The sequence below is a fragment of the Pseudonaja textilis genome, chromosome 4 (genome assembly GCF_049901715.1).
Source record: "Pseudonaja textilis isolate UNSWEBS1 chromosome 4, rPseTex1.2, whole genome shotgun sequence".
In the NCBI taxonomy this organism is placed as follows: Eukaryota; Metazoa; Chordata; class Lepidosauria; order Squamata; family Elapidae; genus Pseudonaja; species Pseudonaja textilis.
Window position 1 is genome coordinate 31,608,819 of NC_141993.1, and position 20,908 is coordinate 31,629,726.

At 37.3% G+C, this 20,908-nt stretch overlaps 1 protein-coding gene across 7 annotated transcripts in view; it reads right to left on the reverse strand.

Moving 5' to 3' along the window:
* Positions 1-1,665: 1,665 nt before the first annotated feature.
* MGMT (O-6-methylguanine-DNA methyltransferase) overlaps positions 1,666-20,908 on the reverse strand; it is a 219,981-nt gene continuing 200,738 nt past the window's right edge. For 6 of the 7 annotated variants that reach the window (XM_087932528.1, XM_087932527.1, XM_087932529.1 and 3 more), the window contains one exon: positions 16,210-17,723. In XM_087932528.1, coding sequence (XP_087788654.1) covers positions 17,592-17,723 — 132 coding nt within the window. In that variant the 3' untranslated portion in view covers positions 16,210-17,591. Of the gene's footprint in view, positions 6,709-16,209; positions 17,724-20,908 lie in introns of those variants that run through there. The other variant, XM_087932525.1, reaches the window with a different exon arrangement.

Here is a 20,908-nt window from a genome sequence, read left to right on the forward strand (position 1 = left end):
TAAAACAATTAAACAAAAATACACAGTAATTGAGACCATGACAAGGTGTTTCAAAGACCTATAATACAGCTGTCTCATGGGCTTCTTGTTCCCAAGGGATCTCCAGATCTGATAGAAGAACCATGCTTTGAGAGATTTCTGGTAGGTTAAGTAGGGTTGGTGTTGTGATTCGCCGGCAGCTGGTGAGGACGGCTGAGGTCTCTGAGAGCGAGGACTCAGATGAGGGGCCTGCGTGTGATGCAGGGATGGGGCCAGGACTATCAGAGAGGGATAATGAGGCCTTTGGAGATCGTGGAGGCAGGCAGCGGTGATGCAGAGGACCCCAAGGAGCCTGTGCCCAGTGAGCATGCGTGCAGGGTTGCTCGAAGGAAAGAGAAGCTGTAGCACCATGGGTGACTCAGGAGTAAGGCTGCAAGGTAATGGTCCCTCTGTCAAGAGGTAAAAGCCAGCCTGAGAGACCGGGATTCTTTGCAGGAAGCAAAGAAGTTCCTGCAAGCCTTATGGATGTTCGGACTATCCTTGTTTGTGTTTAGAGACTTTTTGTTTTGAATATTTCTTGGCAATTCAATCTAGTGTTCTTGGCAGCCTTGCACAACCTTGGCAAGGCTCATTCTTATCAGAGACAATTAGTTTTAATAGCCTTTTAACTGTGAATGAACAGAATTCGTGAAGAAGCATTGAAAGGTTTTTGCTTTTACCTCTGTTTGGAGTTTGTTTCCTTGGAACAAGGTTTGGGTCAGAACAGTTGGGGGCTAATCTCACCTCAGAGAGGATAATGTTCCAAAGGTCAGGAATGGCTCGTTTCTTGGATCCTGTCACATGGAACTCCTTAATGGATGGGACATGTAACATGTTCCTCCTACTTGACCTGATGGGAGATGTCATTCAGGAGAGGCAGTCTCTCAAATACCCTGGCCCTATGACATCAAAGTAAAGGTTCCCCTCGAACATATGTGCTAGCTCTTTCCGACTCTAGGGGCCGGTGCTCCTCTCTGTTACAAAGCCAAAGAGCCAGCGCTGTTTGAAGACGTCTCCGTGGTCATGTGGCCAGCACAACTAAACACTGAAGGCGAACAGAATGCTGTTACCTTCCCACCAAAGTGGTCCCTATTTTTCTACTTGCATTTTTACATGCTTTCCAACTGCTACGTTGGCAGAAGCTGGGACAAGTAATCGGAGCTCACTCCCTTATGCGGTGCTAGGGATTTGAACCGCCGAACTGCCGGCCTTTCTGATTGACAAGCTCACTGTCTCAGCCACTGAGTCACCGCGTCCCTTGACATTGGCCCTATGACATATAGGGCCATAAAGGTCAAAGCCAACATCTTAAATTCAACCCAGAAGCAAACTGGCAATGAGTGCAGCTCATGGAACAGAAGAGTGATGCATGCCATTCTAGGGGCATACATAGCCACATTTTGCACCAATTGAAGGTTCTAAATACTGTTCAAGGGCAATCTCATGTAGAGAGCATTAAGTAATTCATTTGGGAGGTAATTAGGGCATGAGTAACTGTGAGCAGATCCTCCTGATTCAGCAATAGATGCAACAACATGCCTGCAAAGATCCTCCTAATCATGACTACCACCTGCTCCATGAAAAGGGTTGGGTGTGAGGTTTCCAAGTGATGAAGCCCATTTAGAAAAAGAAAAATGAAAATCCATCTTCCAAAACAAATTTCTTTTATTTAGGTAATCATCAAATTGACAAAGTCTGTTGTAATTCTGGATCTGACACAAACCGGAATTACACCACATAATATTGTAAATCAGAAACACCCCATAAATGTCACATTCTCAATAAAAAGAAATTAACTGCCTGGTGTCCTCAAATTCCACCTCCAGGTCTCAGCAGGGATAGCCTCTGTTCCCACGGTAAAGAAAGTCACCTAGCCAAAACAATCTCCACTATCTAACCACCTCTCACCTTAAGAATGTGGCAAGTCCCAAACCCTCCCCTCTTACACTAGTAAAGAGAAAGAAAGAAAAGGAATATATGATTAAAATATACAGCTAAATAAAATGTCAATTTCGGGCTTGACAGGGAGTACAGAAGGAATCTCAGATTATGCAGTGGGTCTGTTTGGAGAAGTGCCACCACCTGTTTAGTATCAAAAATGGTAAAATCCTAGATCCAGAAGGTCCTAGAACCCAAAGCTTGTCAGAATTCAGATCCCAGATCCAGAATCCCTATCCAGATTCCCACAGACTCCAGGCACTGAGTCAGAATATCAACAGCACCAATGCACAATTGAGTATAATCAGCATACTGATGATACCACATTCCAGGGTGATGGATGATCTTACCCAATGGTTTCATACAGATTTTAAATAGGAGTGGAAAGAGTACAAAATCCTGTGAAACTCCATATAGAATGGGATAAATGTGAGATCTCATTCCCAATCAACACCGATTGATAATGGCCTCATAGGTAAGAGAAAAACTGTCAGGTGCAAAAAATCAGATCCACATGTGAACTTCTAATTACACTGATTTATTGCTAAATAGCCTATGAACAAGAATGTTCTCAACTAATAGTTAGCACCTGCTGGGAGTTAGATAAGTGTAAATAGAACTCAAAAGTGGTTGTACTTAGTCTGTTTATGGCTTCAAAAGGATTCTAGGCTGGTCTCTTTTTTTTTAACACCTCCTCAGGTTCTGCCACTCCTTTTCCTACAGGAAAACATATTACATCCCAGGGAGTCAAATGAATACTAAGGCTGATGGTATTGAAAAAGGTACCAAATATTCATGATGGATGCAGTACGCCCATCCTTCTCCACTAGAGATCATCCAAAAGCCCATTATGAACAACTCCCACCTCCCTCTGAAACTAATTTGAGTCCATCTGTCACTGGGAGCAGATCAATCTAATGGGTCCTTCCTTCCTGTGGTAGGGAGCAGTGCCAAGGAATCTCCTGGTTACCAGAACATAATATCACATTGAGCCACAAACAGCTTTCATAGAGTCTTTCTCCATGAAACATGCCATACCACTGAGCTTTATCCCTTTCTCTGTTTTCTTTTTGCTCTTTTTAAAACCTCTGATGACTCAGTAGAATATTATTGATTAAAAATTTAGCCCTGAGTCACAGAAGAAAAATTGTTTCTACGGCTAAGGAATTGTTCTCTCCGGGTGTTGAATCATAACTCCCAACAGTCCAAACCAGCAAGAGTTGCAAGGTACAATTCTGATTGCAATTGTGTGTATTTAGATGATAGGAAGACAAATGGAACTCAGTGAGACTTTTTTTAAGGCAAATGGAACTCAGTGAGACTTTTTAGGATGTTCTCAGAGACTTCATTTTAGAGGATTAGATAGAAATGATTAACTCTTGTTCTGAAACCCTGGCAAACTCTTGCTGTTCTGAGGAGACAATAATGAACTAAAGTAGATCACAAGACTAACTTAGTATAAGACCACTTTTTTCGTTTGTATGATAACAACACAACACCCAAAAGCTTTAGCTGAACTTCAGTGATGTGCTTGATCTTAATTTGTGCATGCTGTCACTCACTGGATGCCCAATCATCACATAAATTATGCTAAGAGGTAGAGGCTGCTCAAAAGCATTCAGAAATCTTAGTAGCTAAAGGGGCACTTAGATCATTCTCCCTTCATTCTAAATGCAAAGTTTAACCATTATCTTACTTTGGCATTAAGCTTTTCTGATACAGAAGTATCAAAGGAAAAGATTTCTCACCATAAAATAAACTTTAGAGAAGTATTGCTATGACTTCTCCCTACATCCACCATGCAGTTGAGAGAAAATTATCAATTGCTCCAATATTAATATTTTTCTTGTTTTCATTAACTTGATGTCTGGTTTTCCTTCAAATTTATATATCAGTGTAATCTTTAACTGGACTATAGTTATATACTGTCTACTAGGTATATTCCCAGATTTATTTACTGTTGTAATTTTATGATTTAATCTAATGGCTACTATAAATATTAAATAATTTTTTTCATGATTTTCACAAAATCACAAAATGTTTCAATAATTCTCCACCAAGCCCAGCTCATTCACTCATCAAAAGATACTGTGGAATACCATTTTTAAAAATCCAATAAATTACCTCACAACTAATACTTTAAACCAAAACATAAAGACGTGGTTGCCTGAGAATAGTAACATTAGAAAGGTCTTTAAAGAAATGAACAATCTGCCTGGCATTTTGTTTGGATAGAAAGACCATCTGAGTGTCTGTGGATTCCTTGAGCAGCCTCAGGCAGATTGACTCTCTTCCAGCTTTACTACAACTGTGTTCTCTATTTAGGCAGTAGATCATTGCAGAGAATGGCAGGTGAAGTTATAGCCATCAGTCAAGTGACTATACAAAGGATATCATGCACAATTCTAGCATCAGAAAGCGCATGTCCCTATTTGATGATTATAGAATGCTGAAACTTATTTTCTGTGATAGGAAGTAAAGGAGAACTGTCACCTCCCTCACAAAAACTATGCTAAGTTCTTAAGAATATATTTTCATTATATTGATTCTGAGGAATATCCAGTTTGTCTACCTGTAATTCTTAGTTTATGGACAGTCCAAATAATTAAGCTGTCAGCACAAGTAATGGTTCAAAGAATATAGTATCAACAGGGTTAGTATCAACTCTTTTATTACTAGCAAACCAGTACATCTCATGGTGTAGCATATCCTTTCTTAACTTGGTAGACCCCCCAGAGTGTTGGAACTTCACGGGATGATTCTGGAATTTGCAACCTCAAATTCCTGTTTCCTGTAAGCATAGGCTGGAAAGGGCTGTTGAATGGTGACATGAGGAAGTTCTTATCATAGCATCAAACCTATGTCTGATTGCAAATCGATATTTTCATGATATTTATTACAACATATTCTGCTGGGATAAGTATTTCAAAATAAGATCTATATTTCTCACTTTTTCTCAATTTACCACCTGTTAGATGACTATCATCCTTACTTTTGTTTTAGCTTTATCTGATATATCTTCCAGACTATGGTTCTCAAAATTACCAGTGAGCATGCCTAAATTTCAAAAGAGAAAAAAGATAGCCAGCTGATTGGAGACAACTATATTTTCATTCCATGGTCAACTGTACGAAAGAAATATCCGCCATATGCAAATCCAACCATTATACCTGCCATTAATATGTAGCAGAACAAAATATATTGTCTTCTCCTGTCATCTTATCTGAACAGTCTGATTATATTTTTCATACACTTATCCAAGCAAATACACATCTACACTTTTGTTTGTGTAACTTATAATGGTATCTTCAGTTATTACAGCCCAGTTATTGATCTGTACTACCAATGTAGTTTCAGATTTCTCCAGTTACCTGAACAAAATTATTCCACATTTGAGTCAGGTGAACACGATTAAGAATTTCAGCCACCCTCACTAGGAGTTCCTCTGAATTGATGATATGGTCTACACGTTTATGTCTTCAATTTTTCAAGGTTTCTACCTTGCTATGTTTTAATATAAAACTATTCCCCAGTGTCTTCCACAGAAAAGAATAAACTGCACACTTTCATCCAAAAATACCTCTAATTCTCCCACAAGTTGCAAGTTTCTACTAGGAAGATGCCTTGAATACATGATACACCAGCCAGCAATCCTTTGCAGTGAATTTGCATTCCTGTGGTATTTCATCATACATTCAGGAAAGTCAAAATGATTGTTTAAAGTTCCGCATATTATTCTTTTGCATATTATGTAAGGAAATGTTTTTTTGTTGCATAGGCAATGAAAATGATGCATTTGGGGACCACAAACATGGTGAATTGTTCAGTTTACTTTCTTTAAAGGTCAAAATGTGACCTATTTAAAATTATTTTAGATACAGATCAGGATCCCATCAATCAAATCTCTATCAAAGTGGCCAAAACATTCATGCTACTGACAATTAACTTAATTACCCAAAATGGTTCAGCCCATCTGCAAGATCATCTACAGATGGCCTGCTAAGAAATACATTTGACATTAAAGACATCCTGAATGCGGAAATCTTTCCCAGTTCATTTGTGTTTGGTGCATGCAATGTTTGTCTATTGGTGCTATTTCATCCAGGCATTTCTTCATTGAGACATTTGTTTGACTTACAATGCTGTTATTTTATAAGTTATCTTTGTTTTATAATACATTATATTTTAATTTGTGTAGTATTGCTACTGTATTTTGCTTTAGGATTACTTTTAATGAAAAGTATGCCACAGTTTATAAAACAGGGTATCATGAAACAGATTCAACGAATGTAAGGATACCATATTGATGTCAGCAACATTGCCATTAGGAACCCATAACATGATCCCACTTCAGCCTCTGTTATGGAAATCTATGTGGAGCCACACAAAGACCGCAGTCACTAGTATCTTCAGCAATAATTATGAAGATCAATGAAAAGAAAAACCAAAAGGAATCATATTCAAAGTCATGTAATAAGAGTAATGTCATCAGACATTAACATAAGGTTAATTAGTCTGAAATATAATTTGTTCCACCCAATGATATCTTATCCTTCTTCATACACCCACATTTTGTTTGAAGAGACCTCAACATAGTGCTGGGCAGATTGGATTTAGGATTCTTCATCTTTTCTTCTCCTTTTTCTTTTTCAATTATTATTTCTGTAAATCTCCAAATTTGTTGATGCTTCCCATTTCCCACCCCCCTCAGTCATGTTTGGCTTCAGTCCTGTTCTCTCTAATCATTCAGATCTGCTAACAGATAATGTGAGTTTTTAGGACTATGAATTAGAAGGTATTTTGTATTATGGAATTATTGTGCTCATGTCTGACAAGCTTATCCTAAAGTTATTAAATATGAGTGACAATTTATTTTTTATTGATAAAATCTGATAAGTCAGTCAAACAGAAACAAACAGAATTATAGTATTTATATTCCTAACAAACCATTAACATGCTTTTTAACTAAACTTTGAATATACTAGCCATTTGAACCCTTTTTACTCACTTTGAATGTAATTTTTCCTATGTATAATTTCTCATATTGGTTAATTTTACACTGTAAAATTGTGGATTTTGATGGATTTGAATTATGATTTGATTTAAAATTCAATTTTCTGTTTAATTCCAAGTTTCATACTGATAATTTATTTATTTAAAATTTATTGTATGGCTAAAATGCCAGAGAAAAAAAGTAATAGCTACAAGATCCATTTATTAATCTGTGCAGAGTATGAAAAACCTGTCTCACTCCTTTAAAGAAATCAAGAAGATTATATATGCGATACTGACATTATCTCATAACAAGTATGTATGTATGTATGTATGTATGTATGTATGTATGTATATATGTATGTATGTAGGTATGATTTCCTGTATTTATCTTTTTATAAACAAGCCAAGGTGGTCAACATTTCCAACATATCTTCCTCCTATTTTATTAAGAGATAATAATTAGAATATATATAATCTAGAATTACTTTCCCATTGCTAAAATCAGTTGTCTTCTGATCACAACATTGAGAACAAGAAAAAACAATAACTATATTGTCTCTAAGCTGCTACAAATCCTAGAATATTTTTTAAAAAACTCTTACTCTCTCCACGCAAAAAGAGAAATAAAATGATCAAACTCCCCCTCACTCCACATTTTTGTGTATTGCAGTACATCCATTTGGCCACGTGCTAAAATATATGAAATAATAAAATAAAAATCCAAACATTTCCGGTGAAGTAGAACTGCAAAGCTGTCAAGTAACCTTTCCTCTTGAAAGACCTGGCTAGGGCAGCTAAATCCAGGAAGTATGAAGCAGTTGTTTCTGCAAATGAGGAAAAATGGATTGCCCTACAGCTCAACTGAGCCACAGTTTTTAAAAGGAAAAAGCTAGTTTTATTGTGGCTTGAAATTACTGCATCTGAGCCACAAATAAATTGTCCCAGTTTTCAAACACAGACAATATCGCCATGTAGGTCAAAGCAGCTTTTGAACTGGTGTAGGTGTCATGTTGAAATGCACTAAAGCAGTACATGATTCCATGATGATGCATTATAAGCACACATTTTATATTGTGAATTTCTCAGTTGAATCAGTGTTTTATAAGACCAACTTCCACCACATGTACACCTCCAAATATTGTGTTACCTGAGGCTAAAGTAAAATGGAACTCCCAGGTATTAGCAACTGGATGCCCTCTAAAGCAAGCATGTTTAATTCATGGCATATGGACTGCATATGGCCTCCTGAACCCAACCTGCAGTGTTCCACAATAGGCTGGGCTAATTTTTTTCAGTCTAATCTTTGCACTAGGGATTTGAAAATTTAAGATAAAAGACTTGATGTAATTACAATTTATGAAATTATTATCATTAGAATCTATTATTAGAATCACAGTATCAGAGGGCTACAAAAGACATTGGAGGTCTTCTAGTTCAAACTGTCTACCCAAAGCAGTAGTCCTTATGCCATCCTGGACAAATGATTGTCCAATCTTTTCTTGAAAACTCCCAGTGATGGAACATTCATAACTCCAGGAGACAAACTGTTCCATTGATTGATTGTTCTCTCAAGAATTCATCTTTTTTCCCCATGTTGAATCTCCCTCTAACATGCTTCCACCCAGAGGTGGTATTCAGCTGGTTTGGACCAGTTCTACCAAACCGGTAGTAATGATTCTGCACAGTTCAGGCAAATGGCACCACCAGCTGGCCCTGTCCTATATATCTTGCCTTTGCCCTGTGGCCCAGCTAATATCCATGCTTCACCTCCACGCCTCGCCCGCTCTGCTCACCAAAGTTAAGCATGTCACCTGCTCGCCCTTCACCTCGGGTCGGGGCCCAGAGATATGCCATTCCCCCGCTCTGGCCTTGCCCTGGAGCCTGCATCTGCATGCTGCCCCCCCCCTCTGGCCTCAAACTATGCTCCCTGAATGGCTGCTTAATTGAGCCTTGCCACGTGGTGGAAGCCATGCGTGCATGCATGTATGGAAGTTGCGTGTGTGTGCACTCACATTTTTGGTGAACTGGTGGTGAAATTATTTGAAACCCATCACTGCTTCCACCCAAGAACAGCAAGCCGCATGGAGGTGGTGAGACGAATATGGGGAGACACACATCTTTCTCTCTGCCCCGAGACTCTGGCTGGGCTGGCTGCAGCTGACGCCACTGCTCTCACCATCTCCATGGCCTGCTCACTGCTCTTGCAGTGTCTCATGCAACACACTTAAATTTAATGCACTTCAAAATGGGGAGACGGTGTCCCTTCCTCCTCCTGGAGCCCAGTACGAAGCGGAGCATCAGCTGCAGCCGGCCCAGTGTCTTGGGGCGGAAAAAGTTGTGTGCCTTCCCCAGCAGCCGAGATGCGCACAGCACCAACATGGGCCAGGAAAAGAGGCAAGTAGAGGGGTGCTTCGCTCCCACTCTGGAATATGGACCAAGTCTCCACCCGCCACTGTTGACCTTCCCTTCTCAGGGCAGGCAAGGAGTGACTGCGAGGGAAGAGCCAGCCAGTGGTGGGATCATCTGACAGGGAGCTGCAGGAAAGGGCACAAAGAGCCACATGTAGCTCTGGAGCCACACGTTGCCAACCCCCAATTTAAGTGGTACAAAGATTTGGTACCTGATTTGTAATTTCAGACTTGCAAGGTTTTTTTAGAGGCTTTAAAGCCAAATTGTTTGCCTTGCATGTTTCCAGTGTGAACTGCTTGGGAGGGTGACTTATCCCTAAACTCAAGCTGATTTTTTTTTTTCCATCTGAAGATGGGACATTTCAAGGAACAAATAACTAAGCTTAAGAAGCCTATTTTCCTAGAGGTTTATTCTATCTATACATCCATATGTATGCATGTAATGTATTTTATGGAACTTAGAGGTCGTTGACTCCAGCCCTCTGAAATTATGACATCATGGCCAATCCCCTAATTTATCTTCAAGCATGTCACAAATGCAAAGTGCTGGTCCCTAACTGTTTTAATAGCAGTTTTCAAACTTTTTTAAGGCAGTGGAATCTGCTTGTTAACAAGACACACGCATACACAAAAATCCTAGCTCCCATGATCAAGAAACAAAGTTCCATGATGGAAAATTGATAATAATTTTTTTTAAAAACTCTGTTTAATATAAGTGCAACACTAACATATTCAACATGGGGGGGGGAGGGGGAGTAAAACTAAAATGTCACAATATCTGGGAGGTAAATACTTTAACCAAAGAATGCAATGTTCGGTGATGTGATTTTTCCCCCCCTTGAATAAAGTTCGGTATTTTGAGTCATTGATGTTACTTGTAAACAGAGATCATGTTCTACATTTAGCCTATTTCTGTGATTAGTTTTGTTGTTGTTGCAGTTTTCAAAAGACATGTTGGTGCAAATGGTGTACAGATTTCAGTGCTTGACTTCTATTTGCATGATCTTCTTTGAAAAACTCCATTCAGATATTTTATCTGATGGAATGTTGTTTGTAAATAGGAATCAATCAAATTTAATTTTAATTTCTTAAAACTTGTGCCACAAGGAGAAACAACACCAGCAGCACTGAAATTGTTTTCATTCTTTCTGATTTCATTCTTTGCTGTACTGTATGCAATTGTTGTAGTTTGTAGTCAATAATCAGGAAAAATATTCACATTGACTAAATGCAAAATATGCGTCAGCTGAAGGGTATATAGTTTGGATAGGTGTTGCTAGCACACATTTTATCTGTTGTGATATGCCTGATGGAAGCCACTTAAGCATCCATCTTCTTCCTGCCTGCCTGCCTTTGAAAATTCCAGAGGAATCCCACGACAAAGGGATTTGAGGCACATTGGTAAAACTGAGCACTGCAATCCTTATTTTCGTTACTAATTCCCACATTATTCAATCAAGCTTACTTCTAAATAGATAAACACAGGATGCTACCTTGGTGGTTAAGCAGGCCTCTTGGGGATGTGCACATCCTTACTCATATTGTGGAAAGGGAAGAGCAAGGGACCCACTGAAACCGCTTTGCTGCGCTGCTGAACAGGGAAAACATATTGGAATTGGGGGCAAATTGTGAGCCATGTTGTGTGTGATGGCATATGACAAAGGAACAGTAACTATCTGCCTCCTTCTTGGAGGTTTTGTAAATATTGGTGATGTAGGAAGTACAAGGGAAATGCAATGTCTAGTTGGGAGTGTAAAGTGGCTTGAGACCTTTCCCTCTTCCCATTTGTTCCACAGAATCTATCCAGGTCCTCACAGAAGCTCAAGACTGGGACAACTGATCCCACTCTACAGTACCTGATACAATAGTGTAGCAAAACGACGCAATGGTGGAAACGTATCTACTGTTTTCTCTACCTGGTGGTCAGGAAGGCACCTGTGAAGCCACTATGTTGCTTCTCACTGTAATCAACCTTGCTTGAAGATACTATGGAAGTGATTAGCCTCACCATGATATATAACAATGGCAGTGGGTGTTGTCAGTTGTTAAAAGTGTATCTCTATTGTAACAGCTTACATACTCACAGTGAAAAATCAGCATGACTTGGGTTGCTGCTTTTCGTTTTTAGAAACGGCATATCGTAGTGTGATATAAACCATGTGCCCGAATATGATCAATGGCTGATTTTTATCAAGTACCAACTAAGGAAGCAACAAAATAGCATTAAAAAAGAATTTAATAAGTTATTTAAAGTTAAAAATGTTGATTAATAATTTACTCAAAAATCTGGGTGATGATTTGGGATTTTTGTGGGGCCTTCAATGAGATTAAATAAAAAACAACAACAACTTTAAAAGCTTGCTAATAACATCCTTTCATCAATCAAAAGCCTTGTCAGTAATATGGTGCTCTTGTCAATTTTCACCTTACCACCCAGCTACTATTTTGAAGGTTCTTATCCCGTTTCCTGCTCTAATATAGATCTTTGTCGGGCTGAGTTGAAGGTGATGGAGCCCAGACCTTTTCCATCTGTCTGCATCTGGTGCCAGTTCGTCCAGAAGACTTTGGACTACTGCCCTTCATTACTTAAAGACACTTTGGTACCTGCAGTTTCTCCAGCCCTTGGCCTCCAGCTTTTAACTGCCACCTACTCATAACTTCACACAGACAAAAGGCTGGTCTGGATCAGCATTCAGGGCAGGCCTTGTTTTAAATCTTACTGTCTGAGAAAAGCTGATAAAAAAAAATGATGTTAACTTCAACTGCTTAAATTCCAACTTTTAAATTAAAAGCCTTCCAAGACTGTGATGTCAGAATAGCATTAGGATCTGCAAAATAGCAGACAAAAGTTAAAACAATTAAGATGTAAGATGTATTTGTTTAAGAGAATACAGAGGAGGAGAAATATGAAGGAACAGGAGTTTCTTGATATCAAGACCATTATGAAGAGGCAGTGGCTTGCCTTTGGGGCCTTTTCTTCTGGTATAAATAAGAATAGCAGCCACATCTCTTCAAACAGAGAAATCTTACTTTTCCTATGTGCTGTACTCAATGTATTTATTTCTTACATCAATGTATGATATTTGAAACAAAAATAACACAGCCTTCTAACAAGTGCAATCTGTGTATCAATTGGATGCATCTATCCAGATTAGGTATTAATAGAAACAATAGAAACTCCTCTCAGTAATATTTTTCCAGGGTTTGAAACTAGTTATAATAAAGTAGAAAAGAAGAAAAGGAAACATAGATTATTGTTGCAATAGGTGGAAGAGGAAGGGTGGTTCAAGCTAAACCCTTTAAAGTAAAATTTATATTTACCAAAAATATAACAAAAAATGCAGCTAGCTAATAATTCAGGGGATTTTACTTTTCTGTATGATCCTTATGGTGCAATTATTCATGAAATAGTATATCAATCTTGTGACTCTCCAATTATATTAGTTTTTAAGCAATGTTTTTTTTAATAGATTTTATTCTTTTAAGTAAAGGGGGGAAATGAGCTCCTAAATTAAATCTTTCACAGAATGTATGCGTAAGGTTAAAAAACAGAATAGATATTGAAAATGAAAATATGAATTACATTTGCTACTAATATCACAACTTAGTATCTATCAAAATATTATTTGAGAAAAGTATTGATTATATTTATGGGAATACAATTTTAATGTATTCTTCAGTTTTTACTATGACCATAATTTTATCATACTGACAGTAATAATCTTTTTGCAGTTCTGAATTAACATTCTTCTTAAATAGAAGATTGCAGTAATATCAACCTGATATGAGGAAATATTTCACATATTGTTTCTATGAATTAGGTATAATAGATAAATAGGTATAATATTTATATCTCAGATTCCTCATTTTTCATTGGATTTTACTGCATTTTGCATAATAAATAGGAGATAAAAATTCTGATTGGAAGGAAAACTTGTTTTTACAATTCCTCATTTTTAAAATGTTTGCTATTTTTTATATTGCTATTTTCCACCATTATGTAGCTAAATACAGTGATCAAGTGCTTTTAATATATGACTTGAAAGTTGCAATCATTGCTATTTTTGAGGATTTTACAAACTCTGAATTGCCAATTTCTTTTATTTTAGGTTCCTACTGTAAAATACTGCTATTATCAACTCCCCCCCCAGACACAACCTCGTACAGTAGAGTAGATATAAGAAAGCCTTACCAGTGGATCACTTTGTGAGATTTGTGCCTTGATAACATGTTCTAAATTTAATGGAGATTGACTGGATTCTACAAAAAAAAAAAATCTCACCCCTTGCACCAGATTTTGTGTCATCCACATTAAATACAAGGTGAATAGTGGGAGAGAGGAAATGACCCATTGCAAAATTCAGTTTGTTCCACGGTCAAGGACATCTATTTCATTATAAATGTAGTTCTACCAAAACAAATATTATTTCTGAATCTTTCATTATCTTAGTCTCTGGAAATGGACTAAACCAGCATGTGTTGGTATTAGATGCTGCCGAGCCAGCTGTCGTGCCTGGCTGCACTGTCTCAGTGTCAGCAGTTCAAAGCTTGACTGAATGGGAGGAAACTTGATAGGGCAGGAGAACCCTTTTCCGGGGGGGGGAGGGGGGATGGGGGGGAACCATAGCTTTCTTTCTTATTCCCAGAGATTTTTTTAGAAAGTGCTTTGGAATTTTTTTTAAAAAGAAACTTTCATAAATGTTGCAACACTGGCTTTCTAAGTCAGTTGGGCTGAAGGTGATTTGCAAGCAAATTGCACTTTCCTGTTTTGCTTGTTTCTTTCTTGGATTTGTGGGAATTCTTTCTTGGATTCTAGGAGTCACATCACACACAATGCCTATTTGAACCAAGCTGCTGTTGCTATGTTCTATGGTGGAAACCTCCGAATATATATCAAGACTTACGACAGGACAGAGAAAACCCTCAGAGGCCGAGGACACAAAATGGCTTTTAAACTGGCAAAGCAGAGTCACGACTGGACCAAACGCTAGCTTTGCATATTGTCCATTCTACTTCTGAATTAAAATAAATATAATGATTTAATAACACAATATAATACAAACGATAAATATGATGTAATGTAATATATAATCCAGCATGCTATTCCTTGTGTGTCCAATCGTACTTGGCCAATAAAGAATTCTATTCTAATTCTATATAGCATAATACAACTGTGGTGGTATGCATTTAGCTCATTCCAAAGATTATGAAAGGGTCTGAAATACTATTTCTTTTTGGAAGCTGCTCCTCAGTTAGGTTGGGCTAAGCATTACAGTATGGTAAATGCTAAGTCACGCCAGAATAAAGATATTGCACACTTATTAAGACATCATAGAGAGACATAAGCACTTTCAGCACATGGAAAGAATGCTAAAAGCACACATGAACAGCAAGTGGATTCTTCCCTGTCTATGAAAAATCCCTAGAGGTTCTACTCTCACTACCCCCTTCATTAGTGGTCATGCCAAGTTGTAGCCTGGCCATCATTAGCAATATCTGAAATCACAGCAAAGAAAAGCTGCTCTTCATCTTATTCAGGAACAGTAGTCTTTTTCACAAGACATATATATGTGAGATGAAGATAGTAGGCTTGTAATACTACCAGACAGCTAATTCTGAGGCAGACGGTCTGAAGCACTGCAAATAAGGCAGCTAGTAGATTTCAACTTGGCTGTTCATTTTCAAATTCATTCTTAAACAGCAGGGGAAAAAAGTAGTGAATGAGTTTCTCCTAAAAACATTGTAGAAGACATGAATCTAAATTCTTGTGTGCTACAGTGCCCTCTGTTGGAACACATGCTGACAAAAGAATAAACGGCTTGGCCTACAATAGCAAAACAAATATTGAGATACCAGCTCGTGAAAATGTGTTAGTCAGCCAACAAAATCTTTATCTTCATGCAAATGATTTTTTTATCATTCTTTTAAATGATTCACCTCTAACCCTCACCAATACTTTTTAGTGATTGCTTAACTAAATGTGAGTTTTCTGAGTTATTTCTTTTTAAGTTTTCTTGCTTGTTTTTCTTCTACCGGGCAATTTTTTTTCCACAGAACAACTCATCCTATAAATAGGGCAATGTGTACAAGACATAGAACCAAGATGATGTGTTCAAATTTTTGTAACTGGATGAGGTACTGATTATGTCCAAATGAATTCAGTGGAAAGGAACTTGCTAGGTCTTTTAGTATCAGAAGAAGGAAAAAGAGGTCACACTATGATTGAGTTCTTCAAATCCTGACACAGAAGGCATTTCAACCAAGAGAGGTTCTAAATATTCCACAGGATTCCCATTTATAGAACTCCCTTGAGATAGCTCAAAGACAAGGCAAACCACAGAGAAATTCAGGACAAGTTTTTTTCCTTGACAGATAAAACAAGGGTCTGGACTGTAACATGGCTGATAACCCTGGTTTCAAATAATATGCAGTTTGGTTTTGTTCTCCCCCAAACAACAATATTTATATTTTCCGGTTTCTTACCCTACTGTTTAAGAAAAATGCAGGATATAAAGGAAAAAGAGAGAGAAAAAAAGAAACTTTTAAAAGAAGCATGATCTACTAATTTTTGAGAAGGGGAAAGAAATATTGCAATTGAAAAATTTGCTCCCCCACATCGCTGTCCTTAAAAAAGAAAAAAGAAAGTTTACAGAAGTCAGCATCTGTGATTCTTTTTGGCTCATATTAACATGTTATGACTCTTCCACTCCACCCCCAAGAAAGAATACACTCTCTATGTACATATTATAAGGTTATATTTTTATCTTGGGCTTTTGGTGACACACACAAACCACTTGAGTCTTGCTTTCATGGTTTATATTGCCACCAGAAATTCTTGATAAAATACAGCTTTATATTGTACAATAGGGTGTAGTTTATTTTCTGAGGATATTATATACAGTATTTTATTTATATATACAGACAATGTGTACACGCATAACGGGTTTTAGTAAAATAATTCTAACATCTGAATAACACTACATTAATGTAATAACACCACACAATAATTTTTGTTAGCAGCACGCTTTCCCTCAAGAATGTAATAAAAACATAAAAATCGGTATTTTCATGTTATGATTTATGAATCCCATACAGTAGTGAAAATTTCAGTTTCTTGTGGTTTGTAATATTTTACTCTCACAGACTTCTTTTTAAATAACTAGAAATTTTAGCTTCAATATCCTTTGGCTGACTGTATTTTTTTCTGTTTGGCTTTATATGTTTACTGTAATGTGTAGCTTTTGATTCTTCTCATATTGTATGACATATTTCCACAAAGGAAAGGGAATCAAGCAAATGCTAAGCAAACGATATAAAGACTACAGTGAGACAGAAATATACTTCTAAATGGCAGCCAAAGGTATCTGTTATCTTTAACTAGGTTGCATAATTGTATTAAAACCATGCGGTTAAACGTCTCATCAAAATGTATTTTTCTGCCTACATCAAGCCATGCTAAGAGAGACTAAGTATTTTTATTCGCATCTCCTAAAGCATCTAAAAAAAAACCAAAAAAAAAAAAAAACCCTGTGAAAAGGCAATTCAATAGCTGTTTCCTTTTGAATGGCTCTTCGGGTGTGTTTCATTAATAACTGTTTACGTAAAACATCATTTCAACAGTTCAAACATCAAAGAAAACAGGGGAATCTTGGGCAGCGTGCCTGGCAGAGGGACAAGCTTTTCAATCTGGACAAATACAAATCCAGGCAGGAACAGTGGGAGAGGGAGGTGTCTGTGTGTGTGCCTGTGTGTGTGTGTTTGTGTGTAAGCTCCTGCCTTTAATTTTGTTCTCCGAATGCACGCAAAGGCAGTAGATTCCCGGTTGTCCCCTCTGTGAGCCAGATGCTTCCTTAGAGGGGCAGTTCCATCGAACATTTGCCATGTCCCTCCCACTCCCTTATCCTTGCTTTAATGGACATTAAAAATAGAACAAAACAGCACCAGAGATGGGAACAAAATACATGCACAACAGGCTCAGTCCGCTGTACTCATTCTGCTGCAAAATGTAAAAACAAGAAAGGGCATACAAGCTGTATCCCCTAGGACACATTCAGCTTTTTTAATATAGTAGTGCCACCACACATTTCGCTTCGGATGTTGTATTATATTTATATGTCACTCAAATATTTACCGTTTCCCTGAATTCTACTGTGTGTTTGGAAAGCTTGTTATAAGCGAAGTATCTTTGGTGATGTGCTGGTTTCACTCTGTAACAGCTGTACCTGAACTGCATCAATATGTTAACTTTTCCTTCTGAAGCTTCTCGTGTGACAAAAGCCACTCTTTCAGATGACTTCCTCCCGTGTAGTTGCCAGGTTGTCCACTGCTGCAAATCACTCGGTGGCACGGTATTATAATAGGGACCTTTGAAGGAAAACATCGAGACACAGAAAATAAGGCTTCTGTAAAAATCCTTTCTCCCCACTCCTCCCCCTGCCAGAAATGGCATTCATGTGATCAACATTCCTGTCCCTTTCGTAACATCAGTCTTATCCTGCAGAATTTGCATGTGTATGTTTCGGAATATTTATATTTGTCTCTGTGTGTGTGTGTGTGTTTGTGTGAGAGGGAGGGAGAGAGGGGGAGGGGGGGAGAGGGAGAAAGAGAGAGAGATGGATCAGTTTGGCAAAATATAAATTGACAATTCTCATATTAGATAAAGTAAGGAGATAGCGTATCATAGATCAGTAATGGAATACTGACACTGAAATTTTTAGTAAAAAATACTTGTTGGGAGGGTTATTCCTCAAGCTGGTCAACTTCACTGGATGACTTTAAATGAGTGAAGATGGCTAAAACTCAAGAAGAATGGGGAAGTGGGAAAATGAAAGCATAGGAAAACAATGCTATAATATCTTTAAGTAATTAAATAACATATAGATGCTAAGAGGATCTGAACTTGTAGGGTTCATACCGGAAGGCAATTTAAGCTCTTACAATAAGTAGCTTAATTAAATCAACAACTTTGTGCATGGAAGGAATGAAAATGGCCAATTCTATGCAAGGAATGGTAAAGAATAGGATTTTTTTTAAAAAAAATCCATTATTACCATGCCTTTATATGAATTTAACCTTTAGCTGAATTCAGCAAGGCAAATTAAGAACCGTGGTGGTGCAGTGGTTAGAAAGTACTATTGCAGGCTAACACTGTCCACAACTAGGAGTTCGATCCTGAACGGGTCAAGGTTGACTCAGCTTTCCATCCTTTTGAGGTTGGTAAAATGAGGACTCAGATTGTTGGGGGTAATATGCTGGTATTGTACCACTCATAGAAACTGTAAAGCATTATGGAATATTATATAAGTCTCATCTCTATTGCTATTGCTAAGCACTAAGTTTCAGGTTGAATCATTTTACTTATATCCTGTATGTTTGTAAAATGCATGAAAGTAGCAACAAATGTTTTTGACAACTGTCCATAATTGTCCATAAAGAGAGGATGGAAAGTGTAATGCTTTACAATTTAGAAAATCTGAACATGATACAGAATTTTAAAAATTACAATACATACCATGCAAAAAATGGATATGTTATTCCTTTCCTTCTTTTAGAATATTAACACTTGGGATCATAGTTAATAAAATCGACTGATAGTGTATCCAGGCAGATGAAGGAATTGCATTGATAAACAAGGAATGCTATAATTGAAATATGTTTATGATCATTGGTTGAGATGACAATAATAGGATTATCAGTCATTGGCTGATAGTCAATGGTACTTAGAGATCTGAAGAGTCTATGAACCAAGGGTCTCTATGATCTTATTGAACTCGAACAAACATGTGGATGAATGCACACTCACAAATTTTATTTTCTTTAAGGTATTTTTGGTTTTGTCACCGGATTTTAATATATGTCTTTTATTTATTTTACAAGAGAGGGGGGACGGAGGGAGGGAGGGAAAGAAGGAAGGAAGAACAGAGACTGCAGGCTTTCTCGAATGTGCTTACATTTTATTTTGTGAGGGCTAAGAGAAGATATGTCAGGTCATTTGTTATTTACTTCCTTTTCCCATATTCTTTTCTGTGTGGTTAATATACTAGATTCAAACTAAAATAGTTAAAAGGAATGTTTGGGTATTGACTCCAAACATCTCAGTAATTTCGAAGCATCTATGAAGTTAAACATTGGGAAAGAAAATATTTTTGTTCTCTCCTTTATATGTCACATCAGAAACAAAGTATTTAACATGTAAACCTGAAGCACAGTGGCTATTAAGAAGTGCAGTACTAAATCAGACAAGAGGCCAATTTGTCCCAAAAAGCTATGATTAAGCTTGAACGTAGGATATGAGTACAATAGCCAGTTCAGGCTTGAGTTCCCCAGTGGCTGTTAGCAAAAGAGATGCTGCCTTTGATACTAGAGAAATTACATAGGCTTCATGATTAACCTAACATATAGTATAGAACAGATATAGCAGATAACACCTAATATGACATATAGCAGGGCATAACAATATTATCTCAGTCATAAACCAGCATAATCTTCGTGATTAGTAGTTTTATTCTCCATGGATCTGTCTAATCCTTTTAAAAAAGTGTCAGTGGCCATCAATGCTTGGCAGTAGCAAATTCCAACTTTTACTACACATCACATGAAGAACCATTTCTTTTTATCTATCCAGAAATTTCCACCCTTATATAATATAATGAGAGATATAGAAACTTTTTTTCCCCTATTGATGTTCTTCATACCATGCCTAAATTTTTATATCATATATATCATATCATTTCCCCCACCCACTGCCATCCTCCAGTACACTAAAAAGTAGCATAGTTAATTGCTGGAACATTGTGCTTCTCCCAGCATCATGAATGACTTCTTATTTTAGAAGAAAAGTGCTTGAAAATGGAGGAAACACCTCTTGAATTAGCCCATTTTGGGGGGGAAATACAAACTCTTTGAGACAACACAACCTATTTTGCACACGTCTATATTTTCTGATCAAATAAATAATGTATGCTTTTACCCTTTGCACATATAGATTTTCTTCAGGCCCTTGATCGTATACTTACTCTTTAATTAATCTTTTTTCAAAACTACGATATAATTTTTAAAATGATTCAATATTTTCCAGGTGTTATAATGCATTTTTAAATAGAAAGATTATGATATTGTCTGTATTATTTTTAGTGTTTTGAAGGATAACCCTAAAAAGGAATTTGCAAAGCCAAAAGACCTTTTCTAGTCAGTCATCATCCTCAGAACATATTTAAAATTAAAATTGACCCAAAGGCATTTATTTTGATTGGCGCCTTAACCTGCTGCTCACTTGTAAAAGACATTTATATTGCACAAAATTTCCAAGATCTACTTAATTCCCAGTTCCAGTTTTTTAGATGTTGTAACACAATGGCTAATTTAGTAACCAACTGTAGCAACAGATTAAGGCAACTCCTTAAAAAAACAGATTCTGATAAACTAATATGGACATATAGAGAAGGCCTGATTCTTTGTGAATTATCTGCAGTGAGGACAAGCAAAGTTTCTTCAATGGGCTACAAAACCCCTTTCTCCTGAAGTTATAGATGGCTTCAGCCCTCCTTGCT